This window comes from Drosophila persimilis, unplaced genomic scaffold, assembly GCF_003286085.1.
Source record: "Drosophila persimilis strain 14011-0111.01,24,50 unplaced genomic scaffold, DperRS2 tig00000000-arrow-pilon, whole genome shotgun sequence".
In the NCBI taxonomy this organism is placed as follows: Eukaryota; Metazoa; Arthropoda; class Insecta; order Diptera; family Drosophilidae; genus Drosophila; species Drosophila persimilis.
In genome coordinates, this window is record NW_020825288.1 from 6357713 (window position 1) to 6378467 (window position 20755).

General features: G+C 46.3%; 4 protein-coding genes across 6 annotated transcripts; 2 read left to right on the top strand and 2 right to left on the bottom strand.

Annotated features, from left to right (window-relative positions):
* Positions 1 to 1325: 1325 nt before the first annotated feature.
* LOC6598806 (estradiol 17-beta-dehydrogenase 11) lies at positions 1326 to 14558 on the top strand. Of its 2 annotated transcripts, XM_026988556.1 has the most exons (8): positions 1326 to 1950; positions 4079 to 4234; positions 4300 to 4476; positions 4543 to 4615; positions 4682 to 4859; positions 4922 to 5047; positions 14266 to 14368; positions 14429 to 14558. In XM_026988556.1, the coding sequence occupies exons 1-7, from the start codon at positions 1657 to 1659 to the stop codon at positions 14330 to 14332; spliced, it is 1071 nt and encodes a 356-aa protein (XP_026844357.1). In that variant the 5' UTR covers positions 1326 to 1656; the 3' UTR covers positions 14333 to 14368; positions 14429 to 14558. The 2 variants fall into 2 exon arrangements, with proteins under 2 accessions (XP_026844357.1, XP_002023978.1); XM_002023942.2 differs by lacking the exons at positions 14266 to 14368; positions 14429 to 14558 and adding an exon at positions 5141 to 5346 and having other exon boundaries at positions 1330 to 1950.
* LOC6598807 lies at positions 5378 to 7385 on the bottom strand. Its single transcript, XM_002023943.2, has one exon. The coding sequence runs from the start codon at positions 6109 to 6111 to the stop codon at positions 5392 to 5394; it is 720 nt and encodes a 239-aa protein (XP_002023979.1). The 5' UTR covers positions 6112 to 7385; the 3' UTR covers positions 5378 to 5391.
* On the bottom strand, positions 7480 to 7980 carry LOC6598808. Its single transcript, XM_002023944.2, has one exon. It carries the CDS (start codon positions 7890 to 7892, stop codon positions 7599 to 7601), a length of 294 nt encoding a protein of 97 aa, XP_002023980.1. The 5' UTR covers positions 7893 to 7980; the 3' UTR covers positions 7480 to 7598.
* Positions 14559 to 14618: 60 nt separating the features above from the next.
* On the top strand, positions 14619 to 17459 carry LOC6598809 (epidermal retinol dehydrogenase 2). 2 transcript variants are annotated; one of them, XM_026988567.1, is made up of 6 exons: positions 14619 to 14887; positions 14956 to 15111; positions 15184 to 15360; positions 15422 to 15494; positions 15547 to 15938; positions 17304 to 17459. In XM_026988567.1, exons 1-5 carry the CDS (start codon positions 14726 to 14728, stop codon positions 15936 to 15938), a joined length of 960 nt encoding a protein of 319 aa, XP_026844368.1. In that variant the 5' UTR covers positions 14619 to 14725; the 3' UTR covers positions 17304 to 17459. The 2 variants fall into 2 exon arrangements, with proteins under 2 accessions (XP_026844368.1, XP_002023981.1); XM_002023945.2 differs by lacking the exon at positions 17304 to 17459 and having other exon boundaries at positions 15547 to 16055.
* The last annotated feature ends 3296 nt before the right edge of the window (positions 17460 to 20755 follow it).

Below are 20755 nucleotides of genomic sequence, written 5' to 3' on the forward strand. Positions count from 1 at the left end.
CACTATGCCGCTGCAGCTGCAGGCGACTTTAGCTTTTGCCACATGCGGCAAAGGCAGCGGGAACGGCAACTGAATGTTTACGCCACAGCCAGGCCACCAAATGCTGGTGCTGCTGCTGCCGCTACTGTTCATTGACCTAGGGCAGGGCACATGATACTATGTTCGAATGGTAACGGGCTCCTTAGCCATGACCATAAGGCAGGCATAGCGGATGTATCGGCTTCCATTTGGGGGCCTTTCCTTTTTCACTTACAATAAACCTCGGCGGGCACCTTACCAGTTTGGCTTCATGAAAATGGGTCGAATCGTAAAACCGCTCAAAGTCTCTCTCGCTTCTCGTTGGGCGACAGAGAGAGAGAGAGACACTCTCCTCTTGAAGCTGTTTTTCTTTGGCGATGCACTCACCTTAGTTAACCAATTAAATATTTGAGTTTGGTTTCGATTGGCTGGCTGGCGGCAAAATGTTGACAGTTGGAAAGTTTGGATACAGTGGGTTAGAACAGGGTGATTTTAGGTCAATTTTCAAAGTCCTAATGGGGTGTTTACAGGAAAAAGCTTGTTGTCTGAAGGAAAATAGATGGTAGGAGTACTATATAGATCTGGGGGCAGATATGGAAATGAATGTCAGCAGTTACCTCTTATGGAAGATCTACATAGATGAAGATGAATTCATGCACCCAGAGAAAAAAGCCCTAATATTGTGTTTCTTTTTGAAATGCCATTTTTCTCTTGGTGTAGTCATGTTTAGAGTAAGTTCTTCTCTGTAGATTATGTTTCTCCCAGGGATCACACCTGATAACTACCAAGATAAACAACAGATATGTACATATCTAATTTTAACTAAATGGAATTAAGATTTCTATGAAACTTTGGTGACTCAGTGGATGATTCAAAACAAATCCAAGTCGGATATTTATAAGAAGTGGTGGTGTCTTATCAAAATCCTATTTTGACTTCCTGGCTTACAATGGGTATGTGTATATTTTGTATTTTTCATAGAATCTTGTTCATCTTCACCTGTTGCTTATCCGCAATTCCAGATAAAGGGCCAGATAAACCAAAAGAGAGGTCTTCTATCATAGGCTGCAAACCCACTGTGGGAATGTGGAATGACGACGAAAACAAAACAGAAAGTCAGGTGAAACCCAGACTGCAACTCCACTCCACTCCATGCTAAATACTCGATTCCACTCAAACGAAATGCTCTCGGTAGCTGCCCACTCGAATGTGCAGTCGTAGTAGATCCAAAACCAGATATCAAGCAAACGACGCTGCTCTCGAGCCAAAAGCGATCTTCACTCGTGGGAGAAAGAGTCGAAAGCTTGACAACGGGCCAGCGTCGAGCGTCGAACGTCGAACGGCGGTACATGGCGTACATTTGGCGCTCGCATTCGGTTGTTGGCTTTGGCGTTGGCGTTGGCGTTGTCGCTGTCGCTGTCGTTGTCGTGTTGGTGCTCAGTGTGTTCTCCCATCTTCTCTCCGCTGGCACGTTACGTTGGAGCTGTGTGGAGTGACAAGAAAATAAAAATATAGCCAAGCAAAATAGAGATCCCCCCACAAGCTGTGCCATATTTGTTTTGACCGCGAAAATATCCGAGTGCGGGCTGTCTCCAGCTGGTTTCTTGGCTGTAAAAAGGTGTAATTGAATAATTAATAATGGTGGAAACGGCTACCACTACGACTGTGACGCGGACAACCATTACGGCACCGGCTGGACCCGCCGCTACGGTGCCCTCATCTTCGGCCACGCCCACGGCTCCTACGGCTACCCAGGCAGCCTCACAGGCGCGCCGCAACGATGAGACCACCCGGGCCCTCTTCAATCTGAAAATCATCATCTTCCTGCTGCTGCTGCCTCTGATCCTGCTCGCCGTGGGACTGAAGCATCTCCTGGACTATCTGTTCGCTCTGGGCCTCAAGGAGAAGGATGTGAGCGGCAAGGTGGCGCTGGTAAGATCCATTTTGAGTGCGGCTGCAGCTAAGTTATGGACACAATAAACGGCTGGCAAATGGCCCATTAATAATACTCTTCGCTGGTCAGATATCTCTCTGTCAGATATCAATCGTATGTCGTATGCATAGATATGACCCCCCACCAGACAGCCAGCCAGCCAGCCAGCCAGCCATAGATGAAACGTCACGCACTTTCCTTTTTCAGTGGCTGTTTGCACCCACCTTGCAGCACTTTCCCCCCTTTTGGATGGGCCTCCGAGTTATCTGAGATGGGTGCGGCACGATCGGTTGGCTGGAGCTCTCGGCTCTTGGCTCCATGTTATTTGAGTCAATGTTTACGCGTCTTTGGTGCCAGCCGTGTCGGTTGGCCAATTGTTTATGTTTGTAGATTGTTTATTTCTTATAAAAGGTTCTCTATGGTCAGCGCTTCTGACATCACATACCATGTGTAAATCCATGTAATTCTAAGAATATCGCTAATTGAATTTCGAAACACTTTGCGGCATCATATCTCGGTCTATTAATCACACATTACACATGGACTGGCGGCTGGTTTCGAATCATAATGAAAAGTCAATTGCGGGGTCGCCCTCGCGCAAGGTCAAGTGTGCGGGTAATCGAACACTGGATACATATGCTGGAGAACCTGATCGAATTTATAAGTAAATTTAGTGGACATTAGCATTCCATTCTTGTCTGCCAGCTTTTGTGGCGTGTGTGGGCGTGTGCTGGCTGGCCATAAACGTAGAGCATTTATGAATCATTGCAGCTTGGCTTTTGCTTTAGACTCAGACTTTCGATCGTTCTCTCAGATACAGATATGGTCACAGCGGCGTGCCCACGGGGGGCTGGCGGTACAAGCATCTTAACAGTGAGAAACAGCCCAATTAGAAGATTGACATTCAAAGATAACTTTTGATGTACTTCATTGTTTTTTTGAGAGGGCTTTTAGAGCTGAGAGAACCCCCTCTGTGCACGCCTCTGTGAAACCGCAAACTGGTTTGTGTCGCTATTTATACCAAGACGAAAAGAAAGAGTGGAAAAAATGCAAACCTCAGGAACTTCACTTTTGTTTTCAGTTCAACAAACAATTGATGACGTTTACCCGATCGCATGTAAACAACCATCGCGCCCCAGCGAGAGATACTCGCTCCACCGAGCGGCGTATCTCTCAGATGCGTGCCGAGATAAAACCCATACAGATACATAGATATATTGTAGCTACGAGTGCTACTTCTATTGTTGCTGTAGTTAATTTGCATATGATATTGAAATTCTTTAGGAATAGTATAACCACAATACAATTGCGCATCGGAGCTGCGTTGCCAGGTGCTGCCTATTTTTGTTTTTCGATGATTTTTACATACCCTGTAGTCGTAGGGGAGTAGTATACTGGTATATCTGTCGGCATGTTCCGCAATCTTTCTTTAGATACGGAACAGTGCTTTGGGAATCTTATCTCCCAATTAAACAAAAATCTGATAATCGTTACAGCCAGCTCCTCGAGTATATGAGTATCTAGATACAAGTATCCTTACTGTGAGAAATAATATTCAGCTTTAAATGTAAAATAATAGTTTAATTAAATTTATTTAACTTTGATTTCAATATAAATAAAATCCAAGTCGCCTTCACATGGCTTTTTTCTCTCCGTGTACCACCCAACTTTTTGTTCTATTCGTTGTAATATACTCCCAAGCTCCTATCGGGTAACTCTTAGTCCGTATTCTACAATATATTGTTTTAGTTTGTTTGTGGGCTTTTTTCCCATATGTTCTCGAACGTGCCAAAACTTTGAGTTGTGGCACGGCGCATTGCATTGGGCGTTGGGTCGCACCCCCAACGGAGCCACTGAGGTCACAGTTCGCTTTAATTACGGTCAAAAGTCACTCAATTGTGTGCCCGAAAAGAGGTTCGGCTCCGGCTTCGGCTTGGGCCCATAGAGCGTATGAGTAATGCTGTTCATAGTACTCGTAAGTGGCTCCCATAATTGGCATTAAACGGGGGGCTTTTTGTTCAATGCGAAGCCACATTAGCTCAAGTTGATTGTTTGCAAATTAAGCTAATTAATCTGTACGGTACGAGCACTCGTATAATTAGAGTAAAATGCGTTTTAATCTGCCAGGTGACTGGTGGGGGCAGCGGCCTGGGTCGCGAGATCTGCATGGAGCTGGCCCGCCGCGGCTGCAAGGTGGCCGTCGTCGATGTCAACTCCAAGGGCTGCTACGAGACAGTGGAGCTGCTCAGCAAGATTCCCCGATGCGTGGCCAAGGCCTACAAGGTGGGTTAACATTGAGTTAAAGCTGGCTTTCCCGATAGAATACTGATAGCACATTGCCCTTACAGAATGATGTCTCCTCGCCGCGTGAGCTGCAGCTGATGGCCGCCAAAGTGGAAAAGGAGCTCGGCCCCGTGGATATTCTGGTCAATAATGCCTCCCTGATGCCCATGACCTCGACACCCTCGCTGAAGAGCGACGAAATAGATACCATTCTGCAGCTGAACTTGGGCTCCTATATTATGGTGTGTATACTGTAGTTAATGGTCCTTTGTGGCTTATCTTCAACTGATGGAATGTATGCCTTGCAGACCACAAAGGAGTTTCTGCCCAAGATGATAACACGCAAGTCCGGCCACCTGGTGGCAGTGAATGCCTTGGCGGGTGAGTTCTCCTTTCATGTGAGAAGCCATGACCTCCCTTAACCTCTATTCCCTATTGCCCTTGTAGGTTTGGTTCCCTTGCCGGGCGCTGGCATCTATACGGCCACCAAATATGGTATTGAGGGTTTCATGGCGGCCCTGCGCGCCGAACTGCGTCTCTCCGACTGCGACTATGTCCGTACCACAGTGGCCAATGCCTATCTGATGCGCACCAGCGGAGATCTGCCGCTGCTCAGCGATGCCGGGTAAGAGCTTGTGCCTCCTTCCTCGCATTAAGCCCACGACTCCAACACACTTTCCTTTACAGCATAGCGACCAGTTATCCAGGCCTGCCCACACCCTATGTGGCCGAGAAGATTGTGAAGGGCGTGCTGCTGAACGAGCGCATGGTATACGTGCCAAAAATCTTTGCACTCAGTGTGTGGCTGCTCAGGTGATAATTGAATTAGCCGGGCACCAAGTGCCAACGCTTAACGATTTCACTATCATTTTCATTTTCATTTTCATTTGCCCTTTCAATGTGTAGACTGTTGCCCACCAAGTGGCAGGATTACATGCTGCTGCGCTTCTACCACTTCGATGTGCGCAGCTCCCACCTGTTCTACTGGAAGTGAGATTCCACTCCGGCATTTTCATGGAACAACTCTCATTGTTCACCATTTGCAGCTCTTAATTTAATGAATAGCTATTTATACTAACTTTAAACTAAAAGTAAATCTATTTTCAAACTGATGTGGCAAGGCCATGTTCTGTCTGCGCTGCTGATAAGGCCTCCAATCATTGCGCCGTGTTCGGCAATGGCTTTGATGGATATCGCTTCCGCAGTCTTAGTGCCTGGCTGTAGCACTTCTGCTGGGATCTCTGCACGCAGGAGCGCTGCTCGTAGTTCCACGTGTAGTTCAGGGGACAGCGATGGATGATCTTGTAGCCGTTGGAGCAGTAGTAGAAGTAGGCGCAATTGCTCGGATGCGGTATGAAGCCGTAGACACCGGTTAGGCAGCTGATGGATCTGGCTGGTTGCCTCTGAGCGCAGGACACCAGCTGGGCGGGCGTGCAGGTCTTGGCCAGGCCCGCTCCCTCGTAGCAGACCATATAAGGATAACAGGGCCCGGCATTCTGCAGTAAGCGGAGGGTTATGGCCAGAGGCTGTGGGGATTTCGTTGTGTTGACTACCAAGTCCGTCAAAGTCTCTTGATTCGCTGGCGACTCGGTGGTGCTGGCTGCCAAATCCGATCCCTTTGCCTGGCATCGCTTCACCAGGGCGCGATCCACGCACCGCTCCGTGATATCGTCGTAGTAGTGCTCGCCCAGGCACTCGGCCTCGAAGGAACCCGCTCCGGCGCAGTAAATGTACTTGGAGCAATTGCTGTGGCTGGCCACGTAGACACCCAGTTTGGGGGCACTGGCACACTCCTCATAGTCCAGGGCCAAAGTTCGATAGCCCACGAAGGTCACCAGAGCCATGTGGAACCAGGAGATACTGCTTTTCGTTGCCATTTTGTGCGACCGTTGTGGCTGGATAGCTTCTGAAGACTGGCTTCTGTTCGGGGGTATCTGAAGATAGTGGGGTCGGAATATTTTTGCATGTGACTTACTGATAGCAAAATATACTGCGGCAGAGAATACTTGTAGCCTCGTGTATTACGTGATAATTTGCTTAGATAATGCTGATGAGTTCTGGGAGTTACAGAGGGCCCTCGTTTACGGGTTCCATAGCATACTTTCCTGCAGAGCGGGCACACACAGATTTAATGACCAAACCGCAATACTTCACATTACTCTTCAGAGCGGCAGGCACACAGCTCAATAAAATTGAAAACGCACTCAATACACAATTAAGTGTCGCCACTTCCGCCCAGGGCCAAACAGTCAGGCCAGCCACACGCACACAGACCATCCTCATTCATTCACATCATCATCTCCATCATCCCCATCATCATCGGCATCATCATCATCATCATGTGGATGCAGCAGCCCATCCATCCATGGCCGTTGGCAGTTAAGCGATTTAATATTCGATGAGATATTCATAACTTGCAATTAGGTTTGGTGTCGCGCTCGATTTTCCACGGATGTCCTCGGATTTCTGTTCTCCCTTTCTCTGCCCTGCTCTGCTTTTTCCGCAAACGATTGCGCGCTGGCTGATTAATGAAGAATTACCAGGGCAAATGGCTGGGATCTGTGGGCATTATCCAATTCCCAACTACCCGACTGTCATTAACATAATATTCGATGCTGTCAACGGCCACGGCAGCGCCAATCGTGCGCAAATTAAAATATTATTAATTGTTAATTAAACGCAGTCGAATGCCAGTCGGGATGGCCGTGTTGTGGCATATTTTTCGATTCATCTTTAGCCAGATACGAGGTAACAGGTTATTCCGAAACGCCCCAGAGACAGATGATGCCGCAACAGAAGCAACGCCAAGGGACCCCATATGGTGCAGCAGTGCATCTCAAGTGCATTAAGTGCACGTTGATATTTTCAAATGCAAACTCCAACTCGAACTCCAAAGGAAAGGCAACATGTGCGCCAAGAACAACAAATACTCGTACAGACAGGCAGACAGACAGCTCGCACTGGATCTTTTATGAGGGAAAACGTTTCAGAAAGTAAATTCTAATTACAATTATGGAAGAGAAGACCCCCAGCACCTGCAGCCACCACTGACTCCTCGACTCCTCGACAATCCATGCGCATGCGCAGCGGCAGCGGCAGCGGCAGTGGCTTCCACTCTAACCCGATCCGATCCATAAAAATAGCTCACTAATTATTTGTATGCTAGGGTTACAATCCACATAAAAAACAAACAAACTGTCGAGCATTTTTATGGGATCTCTCTCTCTCTCTCTTGTGTTGCCCCGCTTTGTCTTTGTGCCCCCGCAAAGATTTTATTCGTTTTGTTTTTCAGAATTCGATGTTGATGAGTTTGTATTTTCAATAACAGTTCAATTTGCAGTGGAGTTGGTTGCGTTCTGCCTGCCTAGATGGTGGCATCTGGATCGCCGTATCCGCCATGCCATCGGGCCGTATTCGACCGATCCAGATCCTCCATGGACTGCATGTACTGTCGCAGCTGTGCAAGGACTCGGTCTGTGCGCTCCTCCAGATGATCCAGGGCCATGTTCAGAGCATCCAGGTTCATGATGACACTGTCCATAATGCGCTCTGTGTTTCGTCTGAGGACCACCAAAGCGTCGACGCTTGCATTCAGCTGGCGGCTCCTGTACCGCTGTGACTCCTCCGTCGGCTGCTGGTCTTCTTCGCTGCGGTCCATTGGGGCTGGGCTGGGCTGGGCTGGGCTTTCAGGCAGGCTAACTCTCGAGTGTGCAAATTGGAACTGTTATTGCCTATATGTAACTACAATATTGTTTTACTTAATACATAATTTTTATGTTATTTTTACAGGTGGTACGCTGAAGTGTAAAGCAAAATCACTTTCGTTCAAAAATATTGGAAAATATATACATACATGTATTTCCAAATGTTGATAATAGTTGGGGCTCTCAGTTCTGCTTACATATAAAAACTATGTAAATTTACACAAAAAATATGCTCTATTGAGGGGTGTATGGGTTTACGAGGATGCTTTTGAAAAGGATACAGGAATAGGAAACAGATAGCTTCTTGGAAAGCCTCTCTATACGTTTAAGCTTAGGCCTGCCCCGAGTTGAGGGATTGCTTAATGAATTACTAGAACTATCGTCTTCTATCCTCCCACTAAGGCCACACAATAGATAAATCTGCACAGAGGGTATCTGCTAGTTGGAGTACTCGATTATAGAACCCTTTGTTTTGTGTTTTGTTTGAAATGAGCAACCATTACAGGCGACGCTTAAATCGTTGACTTAATTAAATCCATTTACAAAATGGCACTGGCCATTATTTATACACATCAATTATAAATCGTGCGCTGCGCTTGCAATATTCATATTCACTTGTCAAAATGTCAACTCAAAATAGAATATTTATGCATTTTTATGTGGCATAACGCTCCACGAACTGTACTCCCAAACTGAAGCGTCCTATCGTGGATGGATGGGGGGAAAAATGACAATCCAAAACTATAAATACACGGCGTGCAACCGAAGTGGAAATCAATTTTTTTGGCCCCATACTGCGGCGGAGTGCCGCCTGAGGGATGCCATGCACTGCAAGGCCCTTTCTTGCCACAAAACTAGTTGCCACAAATTAACTTTGAATTGAAGGCAAATGGCTTTGCTTGTGGTTTGGCTTATGGTTCGGCTTCTTCCATGGCATTAACAGGATCGGGTTCCTGTTGGCCAGTTCTCGGGCCAGCTCCGGTTGACCAGCAACTTGGCTGCTGTTGGCCCGGCTGCTGTTCCACTCGTGTTGAACGTAATTAATTTTCATTGAAAGTGACTGCAGCATCGACTGTCCTCTCGACTGTCCATCGGCTGGAAAATGTCTGAAGTGTACTTCCTGCCACACACACAAGCCATTAACCGACCTGTTTCCGTCCATTCCGGCTCCTGACGTTTTCTTTGTGGCTTACTAAAATCTGTTATTATTGTCATTAAGGAGGCTTTTGTTGTCTGACGTTGGCACTGGATGGCGCTTACTCGCATGCATGCATTTTTCTCTCTTCTCATCCTCAAGGCTTTTGTTGTTTGGGATTCTGTGAGATTTTGCGTAGGCCATGTTCTTGAGACTGTCATCGGTTCGGTATTGAATTTTCCGCACAATTTAAGGCAAAAACTTGTTGCTACTCTTGTGCATGGCTTTCCTGCTGTTGCAGCACTTTGTGAATGCATTTTAAGGGCTGCCTCGTCATTAGTTGAAAGCGCTTAGTTTGCATCGTTTGTTGCCCTTTGGATACCCTTTTAATGAATTGAAAAGCTGTTTGTCACACACAGAAAAATAAGCATGTCCTGTCCATCCAGTACCTCAGTCCACTGGAACTATACAAAAAAAAGAGTGTCTGAGGGCTCCTCCGCCTTCTAGTTGGACTGTTTCTCGGTAGGTTTTCGTCATCAGCTTGTCATGGCTTTTACATTGTTTTGGCCAAATGAAGGCGTATCGTTTATGTGTGCTGCCACGTAAGCGGAGTCCTTGCTCGTTCTGGCCATTGTCCATGGCAGCCAGAGGAGGAGAGGGAGGCGGTCTGCCCTGGCTGTTCTACATACTCTTAAATAAAGTTCATAAACTTTGTCACGGCTTCGAGATCGTCTCGCCCCTTGGGCCGGGGACACGACTCCTCTGTGCCTGTACATGCAGCATAGTGCGCATCGTTGGGCTGTTATTGTTTTTGCCAACTTTTCACTTTGGTTATGAAATGTCCAAGGGGATTGCAAACGCCTGGCCGTACGTATCCTTGCAAACGGACCGGCCAGTCAGTTGCAGTCGTTTGCCAGGGCCCCATCATCATCTTTATGCGGCTCCTCATCCACCGCTGACCCGTGACCCGACTCTGTCCGGGCCATGGACGATGTGGAGTTTTTCGGCCAGGCTTTTCATTTCGCTTGAGTGTGAGTGTGTGAGTGCCCCCTGTGTGTGTGTGTGTGCTGTTATGCTTATATCCTGCGGCTTAAGTATTTGTTGTTTTACAACGGTTCAGTCTGTTTGCCAAGTAAATAAAAGCTGTTAACTAGTTTTCACACACCAAGACACAAAAGGAGAAGACAGCGACGGCGACAGCGATAGAGGGATAAAGAGAGAGAGAGAGAGAGAGCTACAGGTCACGGAGCATAGGATAGAGAAAGAGGCACGTGCTCGACAATTTTTTGCCTCAGTTGCTGCTCCTCAGCTCTAAACTGCTTTTGTGCTTTTGTGCGTAGCGCAGCACTCCTCGTGTATGAGCAATTATTTAATGCCATCCTTCTGTCCGTCCGTCTTGGTCCACTTGTCCGTGCTTGGGCTGTCCGTCTGTTCCTCTTGTTAACGTTGTCTTTGGGGCTGGCGCTGGAGCTGGGGCTTTGTCTCTGCCTCCACCTCTTTTGTGTCGCTCATTTATTTGTGTTTATCCTTTCGCTTTTAATTGTGGCTCTGTCCCGCTCGCTCTGTACGGCCTGTGACCGGGCATCTCTCTCGCACTCCGGCGTACAATTACAAGTGTTTGTTGGGTAAATAAAAGCGTTACCTCTCCGGGTCTTGAGTCCCATCGTTGACGCATCGTTTGCATGCTCACTTAATGCCGTCCACGGCATTGTCCCTGCCTCTGCTCTCTGTCTGTGGCATGTAAAATTAATTACACGAATTAAGCTTCCACTAAGGACTGATAGCCGCACACAGGTGTTGGCTGTTGTCTGTTGTCTGCTGGCTGCTGGCTGGGGCTCCTCAATGTAACGTATTTTCCTTAGATAATTCCCATACAACTTGCTGCACCTCCGAGAGAGAGGCGGGGTCATCAATTCATTCACCTATCGCGCACAGACACATGTGTTGCCCATTAGGACAAGGCCACGCCCACGCAGCCAAGGATGGGGCACGGCCAACGAACCATGCGACGCCAAAAATTTCCATTTGGTTGCTTGAACCGTGCATAAATATGTCAATAAGGATTTACCCCGTAACCCCAAGGCGCAATGAAATCTTAAAGAACTATAAAAAACTATGAGGGAAAACTGTAAGACTGGGGGGAAAACCCACAGCTAAAATAAACAAGGGAAAAGGGAACAGCAGCAGGAGCAGGAGCATCAGGATCGGGAGCTGGCAACCTGCCACGCATTTCCAACTGTTAAATTATGACATACAACTGTCAGAGTCGGTTCAAGTGGATCTGCTGCTGCCGGTGCTCCCTGGCAGGCGTGAGAAACTGTTATCCTTGCACCTAAACAAACACATTCGAAATGGAGATGCAGTAGCTGCACGCACAGATCCTTCAGACAGCTACTACACTCGTACGCATCCTCGTTGCTGCCGTCCTCCGGTGTCCAATGGCAAAATGTTGTCGATCCTTGAAATCCTTACGCATTACACGAGCAGCTAATTTATTTACTTTACTTTATCTGTGTATCCCGAACACATGTTGCAGGATAGTAATAATCAGAATGGTATGTTGCCGCATCCCGTGGCTGGCTGGCTGGCTCATTAGGTCCTGTCCTGCTGCTGCGGCAGTAGCACTTCAAAATTGGTGTTGACAGTTGCCCTGAGAAATTGCCTCGCCCTTCATCCCTTCCATCCCCTCCATCTCCTTCTCCAACATTCCCAAAGTCCTTGCTGTCCGTCCGGGACATGCTAATGTGAAATATTACAGAAATAATGGAAAAAATGGAGAAGCCATCAAGATGAACGAACGCGCTTGAGCACTCTAACTCCGCTCAACACTTTTCACTTGATGTCAGGAGCCGGGAGCCGGGAGCCGGGAACCGGGGGCCCCTTTGCCGTGGGAAACTTCGGTGTTCAGGTTTAACCAGCACTAATCCTTTACCTTAAGTACTTTGCTGCATTTTTGCTGGCAGAGAACACTCCACTCATCGCCCTCTGCCCCGCGCCCCGCGCCCCGCCGCCAGTGTTCTTCTAGGGCCCTTTGAGGCTGAAGTGCTGTTGTCGAGCTGCAGCGCTGAGTGGCTCGGAGTTTTGACAATTAAGGGGGTCACAGTGGAGTGGTGCTGTGCCAGCACGGGATGGATGTATCTTCATAGCGCTTTCGGCTCCCGATAAGGCAGCCCAGCCATGTGCTCCTCCATTTGCATACGCAGACGTTGCGCACATAAATCATCAAAATCGAATCGCCACAAAAAGCAGAAACAGAACCAGAAAGCAGCGCCTGCCAAGCGGCACCACGTGCACAAAGTGTGACCCGATTTTGGCCACATTCAAACCTGTCAGGGAATTCGCTTAAATAAATATAAAATTGCATCACGTGCAGCGCCAATCGAAAATCCAAAAAAAAAACACAAGAGAAATAATGAAAATTCTTCATGGGAGCTCACACAGACAGCAGCCCTTCTGCCTGAGGAACAAATTGCAGTCGGATCCGTAATTGCGCCGAAAAACGTATAAAGAACTCCACATGGAGGCTGCGTAATTATGCCCTTGAAGAGGGTATTGCGGTTCCACCCAGATGTTGTGCCGATATAAAGTGGCACAGTTTTGGAGCTCTATGACTGAATCTTTTCGTAGATAAATATATACAATTATGAAGCAATTCGGAACATAAATCATACCTAGTACATATATATGCGAGGGTATCTAAATTGTCGTTCTTCAATGTTCTCATTCTACTCTGAATTCAATTTGCATTGAACTGAGGCAAAGACGGAACGACTTATAGCCAGGCAGCGATCGACACATGCCCTCGAGTGCGTCAAATCCAATAAATTCATAGAAAAATTGTCGCAAGTGGAAGGGTTATTCGAACAACGGAAACTGAGGGGGTGAGGCAACACCTTTGTGGGGCTGAAACTCTTTAAAATGCTATTTCACACAAGCGGGAGATTAGCCTCGACGATTGAATGCCCTTGAGTGTTTTTATACCCCTTTATGTTTTGGGAAAAGACTCCACTCGCGGACAAACTTGATCCCCAAATCATGCTACCTTTATTGTGGTTTTCCCTTGGACAGAAAAACAGAATATGAAATATACATATTTCACGTTGTACGTTTTTGTCGTTCGCTTTGCTATTTTTAACTAAAAACCACAGCCGGCAACTGCTCCACTTTGCTCCACTCCACTCCACTCCACTGTGCTGTGCTGTGTGTGCGCTGTGCACTCTGGCCGCACTCCGGGTTGTGCTCTATCGTGGCACTACTTTATTCCGGCACTTGCCATCTCTTTTTTACCCAATATCAAATTATCCTTTGGCTCTGGCGCTCTATGTCTCTATGCTCCATTTTGGTGTGGCATGTATGTTTTTGTTGTACATCTCTCTGTTTATTGAGCTCTAGCTATACGAGAGAAAAATCTACATAAATACGTCCATATGTGCATATATGTATGTGCTGTATGGGTTGTGTGTAAATTGTAGTCTTTTTGTTGGTTTTTTATTTATTACTAATGGGCTGGGTATTGGTATGTTGTTGTTGTACTCGTATTGCTTCTGCTGCTGCCACTTCTATTGCTGTTGTTTTACCCGGTACTTATAGAGTATTACTAGGGGTATATTGTGTTTAAGTATATTTCCGGCGGTACCTTATCCTTTGTATATTCATAGAATTTTATAAACTATACCTTAAACGACGCCTAACTAATGCCAGAGTTTTAAAAGTTTAAATTTTGAAAAAATTCCTTAAAAAATTATTAAATTTTCAACTTGAAAGCTTACTACTACCCAGACCGTAGGCTGAAGTTTCAAAGTGTTCAGGTCGAATTTTTAGGTACATTTATCAGCTTTTCAGAATTGCCTGGTTCATTACCACCAGATGTAAGATACTGAAGTTATAAGAAAAATAAGCAGTGCCTCTAAAAATAATATTGGCAAAAAATACCATTTTTTAAGTCGGTTTTATTCGTTGCATAAAAATGCTGTTTTATAGTGTAACCGATCATGGTATTTGATTTATGAAAACCCGTATTTCGATGAGTGAAAAAGCCAAAGCTACCAGAAATGTGATGGCAAAATTTCAAGTTTCTCTTAAATATTTCTGCAATTGTTTTTTACCTGCATTTCGAGACCTTTACCATCATTTTTAAGAGGGCTGTTTGTATAGTTTTCGGCTGTTGGAATTGACAACAGGGTATCTTTCAGTCGACTCTTGTACCTACTGGTTGCTGCTGGGCGCATATTGAACATTACGTACCGCGGACGCGGCTGAGGCTGCGGCTGATGCCGCGTCTCATCTGTGCAGGAGGTGAATTTTCTATTTATTGGCTGACAATGTGAGATTTGTAGTGTGTGTGTTTTTTAAAAGGGGTTGCCTGGCATTCTAAATGGCTTGTCACTCGAGGAGTTGGCCGCACTTTCGGGCCATATCGGAGCCGCACAAATTGCCAAACTTTTGAAACTCGACCAATTATCCGGGTCAATGGGGAATGGAATGGAATGGAATGGAATGGCTTGAGTGCAGCCAGTCGATTGGCTCGACTGAACGAGTTTCGCAGCACAGTCGACCGACGCGCCGTCGTCTGATATTCGCGGTGCCGACCGATCAAATTGTTTTCGCCACTCTCCCAGCCCGGTTGTGGTCGCTCTCCAAGTCAGCGGGAAAATGTCTATAACGAAGACTCTGTCGAAGCTGAGAGCTCATGTCGCTGTGGCAATCCTTGCCGTGCTCTCCCCACTCCTGTTGCTAGTGGCTCTGATGTGGAAACTTTTTGGCCAACTCTTCTGCTGCTGCTCTCCCAAGAGCGTTGTGGGCGAGGTGGCTGTGGTGAGTTTTTCGCCTAAACAACATCAAGCCCAAAACCTTCAATCACAGGTGGTTGTATCTGAAAATAGGTAACTGGAGGTGGTCATGGCCTGGGACGAGCCATAGCCCTGGAACTGGCCGACAAGGGCTGCCACATAGCCGTTGTAGACATCAATCTGCCAGGAGCCGAGAACACTGTCAAGCAGATCCAGGAGAAGGCAAAGGTTCGCGCCAAGGCCTACAAGGTACGCAAACGGGTTTCCTACAACTATTCGAACTATATACACAGAGTAATTACATCAATTAATGGATTTCAGGTTGATGTCAGCAATTACCTGGAACTTGTTGAGCTAAACAACCAAGTGGCTGGCGACCTGGGCCCAGTGACGGTGCTTATAAACAATGCAGGAATCTTGTTGCACCGCAAATCTTTGGATCCGGAGCCGAGCGATGTGCAGCAAATGATAGATGTGAACCTGGCTGCGCACTTTTGGGTGAGATCCCTCTATAAATGGCAGCTATCATCACTTATATTTCCCTGTCCTTCCCTTTCAGACCCGGATGGTATTTCTGCCCACCATGAAGGCGATGCGCAGGGGTTACCTGGTGACCATCAGCTCCCTAGCAGGTGAGAAACCCCCTCGATGATCGTTCCTTTTCACAACTGTCTGCCCTTTCAGGCCTGTTTGCCGTGCCCTACAACACCACCTACTCGGCCACCAAGGCCGGCACGACGGCCCACATGCGGGCTCTGCGCATGGAGCTGAGTCTGGAGCGGCAGAAGGACATCCATGTGTGCACGGCGATGCCCACCTTCCTGGAGGCCAACGAGGAGCTGGCGACTCTCACAAATCAGGTGAAAATCTCCAGCGTGTATCCCCTGATCAGTGCCAAGGCAGCTGCCCGCCGGATTGTGCACGGCATGCTCCGAGGCGAGCGGGAGATATTGCTGCCAGGGCTGGCCTCCTTTCTGTACCGTCTGCTCACCCTGCTGCCCGTCGGCTGGCAGGATAAGGCGATAATCATCATATCTGGCAGTAAACTTGAACAGTTTTGCACGCTAAGGAAATAGGTAAAGTTGGCTATTGATTTGGTGATGTAAAAAGTGTACAGGTGGCTGGCGATGGAGTTGCGATTTAAAACCGATTAAAGGCACGTAACTTGCAGGTGGCCAACAGGCGAGACTACAGATTGTTGGTTCATGTGTTTTTCATTTAATTTCAGTCAGCAGCCAGCCAGCCGGCCAGCAATGCTTTAATTTTGCCTGCTCTGTCCGTGGCTGTGCCCGGACCGTGCCAAGTCCGTGTCCGTGTCCGTGTGCGCCTGTGTGTCCGGGTCCAGGGTCTGGGCACTGCCTCGATGTCTGCATTTGTCAGTTGGGCGGCTGGGCAGGATTGTGCGGCGACATGCAATCAACTTGTCAGCAGGCGTAGCAGTCTTTTTCTTCTTTCTCTTTGTGTGCGACTCTTTTTCTCCATTTTAAACTCTTTTCTCTCGTCTCGGTTGAATCTCATTATGCAACTTTTATGAGGTCATTGAGGCGGCGTGATTTATATATTTTGCAAAATTAAAAAAGCTTAACAAAGGTTTTTAAAATTTCATGATCCGTGTCGAGTCAAACAGAATGTCTGTTGCACTCTTCTGTCTGTTTGCCTGTTGGCCTGTTGGCCTGTCCTCCTTCTGTGTCAGTCGCCTTGCATTTTCATTTTGTTTGAATATTCAGGGTTTTAGGATCGCGTTCCACAAACCTCCAACATTTTTATAACTTATTGTTGTGTAATAGGGTCAAATGGTTGGTGGAAGGGGGAGGGTGGGGGGTAGCCCATTAAAAAGAGTGGAATGAAGAAAGAACTACTTGTATTATTTTGGTTAAAGTGATTTTTTACCCCACGCTTTTCTTTTCCATTGTGCCTGACAGTCGTTGCGACGACTGCCTTTGCCTTTGCCTCTGCCTCTGCCTCTGCTTTTTCTTTATCTTTATGCTGGCAGAATTAATGCAACACATTAAGAAAAATATTGCCAGCGTGCCAGTGGGGGAGTGGAAGTGGGAGCTGGAGCTGGAACTGGAGCCGTAGCAGACTTTCCCATTTTTCTTATTTTGGAGCACAGACATATACATATACATATACACGATATACACACTGCATTTCTTGCATATTTTTCCCGTTCTTCTCTTTTACGCGCCGTGCCGCGCTTTTCTTATGCTCCTTGGCCTCTCCCCCCCCTCGGCTCTGGCGGGGTATCTGTCCAGGACGCTTTTATTTTATTTATGCTATCACTGCAACCTGAAATGCTTTGGCCACACACACACACACACACACACATACAAAAGAAGAGAGACATACACACACACACACAGCTAGAAACAGGACAGGAATGGAGACGAACTGCTTTTATGCGAAATTTCTTTCCTGCTGCATCTGCTTTTTCTTTTCAGTTTCAGCCAAGCCAAGCCAAGCCAAGGACATCAGGCCGGGGCCAGGACATCAGGCCGGGCCATGCCATGCAATGCCAGGCTCGTATTCGTCATAGCATATGCATGAAAATTTTAGTAAAATTAAGAATAATATAAAAAGAAATTCCAGCAGAGAAAGGAAACGCTTTTTTGCAAATGAAAAAATAATGCTGCGACATGCAAAAACCAACATCAAGAAATGAGTAAAAGTTGAGTATCCTTCTTGCCTCCGCTCAGACGGAGAAGAAAGTAAAGAAATCTGTGAGATGAGAGTAGATATGTGGGAGAATCGGATTGATTGTGTGGGAAAAAGCCTTAGCCGGGGAACACTTCCTTGCCATGGCATACATAATTCCCCATTAAAAAGCCGTTAATGATGCATGTCCCTCCGCCCAGCAGACCCCCATCGGCCCCAGACGTGTCGCATTGAACGCCTCAATGGCAGACTGATTGAAAACCCAAATGTGCTGCCCCAGCTGATGGAGTCGGGATACGCCCCTTGTATATCTTCGAAGGCGCTCACTTTTTTCTTTTTTTTTTAATTTCGGTGGGTTGTCTGCGGACAAACGAGGCATTTCCGTGCCTGATTATCGCTTCTGGCGCACATCATCCACTGGGAGAAGGGTGCGCCCCGACCCCGACCCGATACCGACCCCCGACCCGTTCGATTCCCGACTTAATTATGAGCTGCCATGTGAAATGCGTGGGAAGGTTGCATCACAGCCAGTACCAGCCCCCCCATGGGATCAATTGGATTAAGGTAGCTGCGGCCTCACCTGTTGTACATCCACTCGCATTTGCATTAACCAAGAAATGAGAGACAGTTAGACCTGACTTGGGTGGTAATCGAGTTGCCGTGCCGTCAATCAAGCTTAGTGGAACTGCATTGTGGAATCCCAATCAAAAGGCAAATCAACTGCCAATCTGCCAAATAAATGTAATGAAGAGTTGTATCTGTATCTGTATCTGCATCTGTCAGTGGTTGTGGGTGTGCTTTGGCAGGATGCTCACAAAATTTTCATTTACATTTTCTATTTCCATTGCGGCCTGTCGACTGTTGACTGTTTGCTGGTGAAAGCTAATTAAAAACAGACCAGGCCATGGCCATGGATAAGGTGCAGGTTACCAATTTTGATGGTCCATTGATTTGCTATGCAAACACACAGACTCGCGGTACAGACAGGCATTAAATGTCATGGTCCTGCAATGCCGTTCGAGGGGCAGGACCCAGACCTGGACGGTGGCATAAATCACATGTTTAACTAATTAAACGAAACAGTAAATAACGATCTGGGGGCTGGTCACTGGCTCTAGGGCTATGTCGGTTTAATGAGTAGACAAAATGCCACCGTTAAACGCCCTCGGGGCACGCAAATGCGGCCGATCATAAAAGTACTGGCTATGAAACCCCCTCCCACCCCCGCACCCCATCATATCCTGCAGATGGGTCTCCGAGTCTGGTGTCCCCTGGTGCAATAATCATAAAAATTGCATATTAAAATTCATTCGGGGGGCGTGAACTGTGTCGGATTCCCTTTATACGAGTACCACGCCACAGACTCTGCTCCTCAGATCGCCTCCTTTTCTTTTCTCTCCCTTCGTTTTTGTATTTTTATTGTGCGATGCCTTTAAAATGTGTTTATAAATACAGTCAATTTGCTGTCAACTTTTGAACCTGCCACATGTGTTCGGCTTCGGCTTTCGAGCTGTAAAATGTCAAGAGGTCAACGGCAACAGCTCATTATAATGCCACCGCCGCCTAGACCGGAGTGAATGACACTCTGCGGAGAGACCAAAATCCGAAAGAAGAAATCGTTTTGAATATTCGAATTATGCTAAAACATACATATTTCGCTGCACCAGATCGGAGACGATAGCAGCGGCGACTCCGACATGCAAGTTAACGTACCCAATTCCATTGAGCTCTTATACGAGTTGTAAACAATCTTTGGCTTTCCAAAACGAAAACAATTTCAATCTTGGGCCTCCGCCTAATTGATTTCTAAGATGTACAATCTCAAGCGCCCCCGCCGCAACCCCAATCTTTGACACTCGCCTAAATGGAAAACCAATGTTTGCCCACACCCGGCTTCTCATAAACAATCTCACTCCCGGCTTTCTGCAGATCCTGCACTTTAGGCCTTTTACAGTTCTCTCTTTGGATGACGAAATCCAATACTCGGGATGGCGAAATCAATTGAAATGTTTATAGAAAAACGATTCCCGAAAGGGATCAACGATGCAAAGATCAGAAAGTTCAAATCAGTCTTGATCCAGCAGCGACACCGCAAAGTCTAGCTAAATATTAAGATCGCGCAATCCCTTGGCCCGGAATTCCTTTGTGACCCTCTACTTAAATCTATATCAGTGAAGTTCGAAGTAAAATAAAAACTTTTTAAAAACACAATCCGCTACCGCAGTTGTTTAATTGGCGCCCAACGTGGGGCGACGTTGTCTAAAAAGCACCGAATGATAAAAGTGTTGCGTCGTGCCGAAACCCGAAGGACAATTAATTAATGGAATAAATCCTTCAAAATTAAAAACGCGGAGTGACTGTGTGATATAGATAAAAAAAAGTGAGATAAAAAGGAAACAAACCGGAGCTTAGGGTGTGCAAAAACAAATACAAATACAAATACAAATACAAATACAAATACAAATACAAATACAACGCAAAATACAAATAAAACAAAAAGCTAATCAAGGCAATTCGTAAATACAAAAAAAACCAAAGAAACCCAAAGTTTTTAAAAAAACAAAACCAACAAAACCGACAAAACCAAAATACAAAGAAAGTGAAACGATCAGCGAAGCCAAAGAAGGAAGACCCCCAGAAGACCCAGCTGAGCAAAGAAATTTAAGAAGGAAGACCCGTTCGAAGATCTGCCAAACTAAGAAGGACGACCCCTACCGGATATTTCGTGAGCAAGAGTTGTATTAATAAATATATAAGTTCAATTAGGATATATAAGATTATAAAAACTAACATATAAGAAAAATTAAAAGTGGATCAGCTAACTTTAGATTTTGAAAAACTAAAAATGATTAACTCTCAAGCAAGGACCGATCTCACAGCAGATCTGGTCAAACAATTGATAGCACTTCAAATTTCACAAGTACAAGAGCAAATTGTAAATTTAAAACAGCAAATAGAAACTAAATCCGATCAGGTATCGGATTATCAGGCAGAAACAATAGACGAGACAATAAGAGACGACACCACATTGAAGGTAATAGAATCCCTACCAATTTTTAATGGTGGATTAAACCAATATGTAGGATGGAGGGAAGCTGCAGAAACTGCAGTGAAGTTATATAAGAAAGGAAGTAAGCAATATTATATTGCATTAACAATTTTGAGAAACAAAATAACAGGACCAGCACATGACGCACTGACCAACCACGGGACAGTTCTAAATTTTGATGCCATACTT